The following is a 3,271-nucleotide window of genomic DNA, read 5'->3' on the forward strand; positions in this document are numbered from 1 at the left end:
TCGCGATATGATCCTGATATCCCCATCAATATCATGATATCCACATAAATATCACGATATCACCAGCAATATCGTGATATTATCTGGATATCCCCATCACTATCGCGATACCCCCCCCAGGCGACCGCCTTCGAGTCCCTGGGCCGCTCCCCACACCAGGAATATCCCGATACCCCATCACTATTGTGATAATATCGCGATATCCCCCCCTCAGGTGACTGCCTTTGAGTCCCTGGGCTGTTCCCCGCACCGGGAATATCCTGATATCCCATCACTATCCCGATATCCCATTACTATCGCAATAATATCACAATACTATCGTGATATCCCCACCAGGTGACCGCGTTCGAGTCCCCGGGCCGCTCCCCGTACCGGGAATATCCCGATATCCCATCAATTTCCCATCAATATCCCATCAATATCCCATTAATATCCTATCAATAGCCCATCAATAGCCCATCAATATCCCGATATCCCACCACTATCGCAATAATATCACGACACTATCGCGATATCCCCCCTCTCAGGTGACCGCCTTCGAGTCTGTGGGCCACTCCCTGCACCGGGAATATCCCGATACCCCATTACTATCGCGATAATATCACGATAATATCGCGATATCCCCCCCTCCCAGGTGACGGCGTTCGATTCCCCGGGCCGCTCTCCGCACCGGGAATATCCCAATATCCAATCAATACCCCATCACTATTGCAATAATATCGCGATATCCCCCTCTCAGGTGACGGCGTTCGATTCCCCGGGCCTCTCCCCGCACCGGGAATATCCCGATATCCAATCAATACCCCATCCCTATCACGACACTATTGCGATATCCCCTGCCCCAGGTGACCGCGTTCGCTTCCCCGGGCCGCTCCCTGTTCCAGGAATATCCCGATATCCCATCACTATCACGACACTATCACGATATCCCCCCTCCCAGGTGACCGTGTTCCAGTCCCCGGGCCACTCCCCGTACCAGGAATATCCCAATAGTCCCACTACTATCACAATACCCCATCACTATCGCAATAATATCCCGACACTATCGCGATATCCCCCTCCCAGCTGACAGCGTTCGAGTCCCCGGGCCGTTCCCCGTTCCGATATCCCATCACTATCGCGATAATATCACGACAATATCACGATATCCCCTGCCCAGGTGACCGCGTTCGGTTCCCCGGGCCGCTCCCCGCACCGGGAATATCCCGATATCCCATCAATATCCCAATACCCTATCACTATCCCGATATCCCATCACTATCGCGATAATATCCCAATATCCTTGTCACTATCACGATATTGTCGCGATATCCCCCCTCAGGTGACAGCGTTCGGTTCCCCGGGCCGCTCCCTGCACCAGGAATATCCCAATATCCCATCACTATCACGACAATATCGCGATATCCCCCCTCTCAGATTACAGCGTTCGATTCCCCGGGCCGCTCCCCGTTCCGATATCCCATCCCTATCACGACACTATCGCGATATCCCCTCTCAGATTACAGCGTTCGGTTCCCCAGGCCGTTCCCCGTTCCGATATCCCATCACTATCGCGATAATATCACGACACTATCGCGATATCCCCCCTCAGATTACAGCGTTCGATTCCCCGGGCCGCTCCCCGTTCCGATACCCCATCCCTATCACGACACTATCGCGATATCCCCCCTCTCACATTACCGCGTTCGATTCCCCGGGCCGTTCCCCGTTCCGATACCCCATCACTATCGCAATAATATCACGACACTATCGCGATATTCCCCTCTCAGATTACCGCGTTCGATTCCCCGGGCCGATCCCCGTTCCGATATCCCATCCCTATCACGATAATATCCCAATATCCCCATCACTATCCCGACACTATCGCGATATCCCCTCTCAGATTACAGCGTTCGGTTCCCCGGGCCGCTCCCCGGTGCCGCCGGGGCTCGCGCACGGCGCTGATTGGTCGCAGCTCGAGTTCCTTCTGTCGGGGGTGGAGCCCGGCGGGNTCGCGATATGATCCTGATATCCCCATCAATATCATGATATCCACATAAATATCACGATATCACCAGCAATATCGTGATATTATCTGGATATCCCCGTCACTATCGCGATATCCTGTCACTATTGTGATATCCTCTCACTATCGCGATATCCCCATCACTATCACGACACTATCGCGATATCCCCCCTCAGGTGACCGCCTACGAGTCCCCGGACCGTTCCCCGCACTGGAAATATCGCAATATCCCACACCGGGAATATCCCACATCACAAATGCCACAATGTTATCACGATATTATCACAACATCCCTAGCACTATCGCAACACTATCGCGATATCCCCCTCCCAGGTGACTGCCTACGAGTCCCCGGGCTGTTCCCCGTAACAGGAATATCCCAATATTCCCATCACTATCGCGATACCCCCATCCCTATCACGACACTATCGCGATATCCCCCCCCAGGTGACCGTGTTCGATTCCCCGGGCCGCTCCCCACACCGGGAATATCCCGATATCCCATCCAAGGAATATTCCACATTGCTAATATCACGATATTATCCCAATACCCCATCCCTATCACGACACTATAGCGATATCCCCTGCCCCAGGTGACTGCCTTCAAGTCCCCAGGCCGCTCCCCACACCGGGAATATCCCAATATCCAATCAATACCCCATCACTATCCCGATATCCATCACTATCGTGATAATATCACGACACTATCGCGATATCCCCCCACTCAGGTGACCGCCTTCGAGTCTGTGGGCCACTCCCTGCACCGGGAATATCCTGATACCCCATCACTATTGCGATAATATCCCAATATCCTCCTCACTATCACGATATTATGGTGATATCCCCTGCCCCAGGTGACCGCCTTCGAGTCCCAGGGCTGCTCCCCATACCGGGAATATCCCAATATTCCCATCACTATCCCAATATCCCATCACTATCACGATAATATCGCGATATCCCCCTCAGGTGACCGCGTTCGATTCCCCGGGCCATTCCCCGTTCCGATATCCCATCATTATCGCGATAATATCACGATAATATCACGATAATATCGCGATATCCCCTCTCAGGTGACAGCGTTCGAGTCCCCGGGCCGCTCCCCGTTCCGATACCCCATCACTATCACGATAATATCCCAATATCCCCATCCCTATCACGACACTATCGCGATATCCCCTCTCAGATTACAGCGTTCCGTTCCCCGGGCCGCTCCCCGGTGCCGCCGGGGCTCGCGCACGGCGCTGATTGGTCGCAGCTCGAGTTCCT

General features: G+C 53.6%; 1 protein-coding gene across 1 annotated transcript in view; it reads left to right on the forward strand.

Annotated features, from left to right (window-relative positions):
- LOC130586928 (glycosylated lysosomal membrane protein A-like) overlaps positions 1–3,271 on the forward strand; it is a 10,914-nt gene that overhangs the window by 3,480 nt on the left and 4,163 nt on the right. The window contains exons 3-4 of the mRNA XM_057387862.1: positions 846–972; positions 1,129–1,985. Coding sequence (XP_057243845.1) covers positions 846–972; positions 1,129–1,985 — 984 coding nt within the window. The remainder of the gene's footprint in view (positions 1–845; positions 973–1,128; positions 1,986–3,271) is intronic.

Source organism: Malurus melanocephalus, unplaced genomic scaffold (assembly GCF_030028575.1).
Source record: "Malurus melanocephalus ecotype Western Australia unplaced genomic scaffold, MMel_1.1 scaffold_1401, whole genome shotgun sequence".
Taxonomy (NCBI): Eukaryota; Metazoa; Chordata; class Aves; order Passeriformes; family Maluridae; genus Malurus; species Malurus melanocephalus.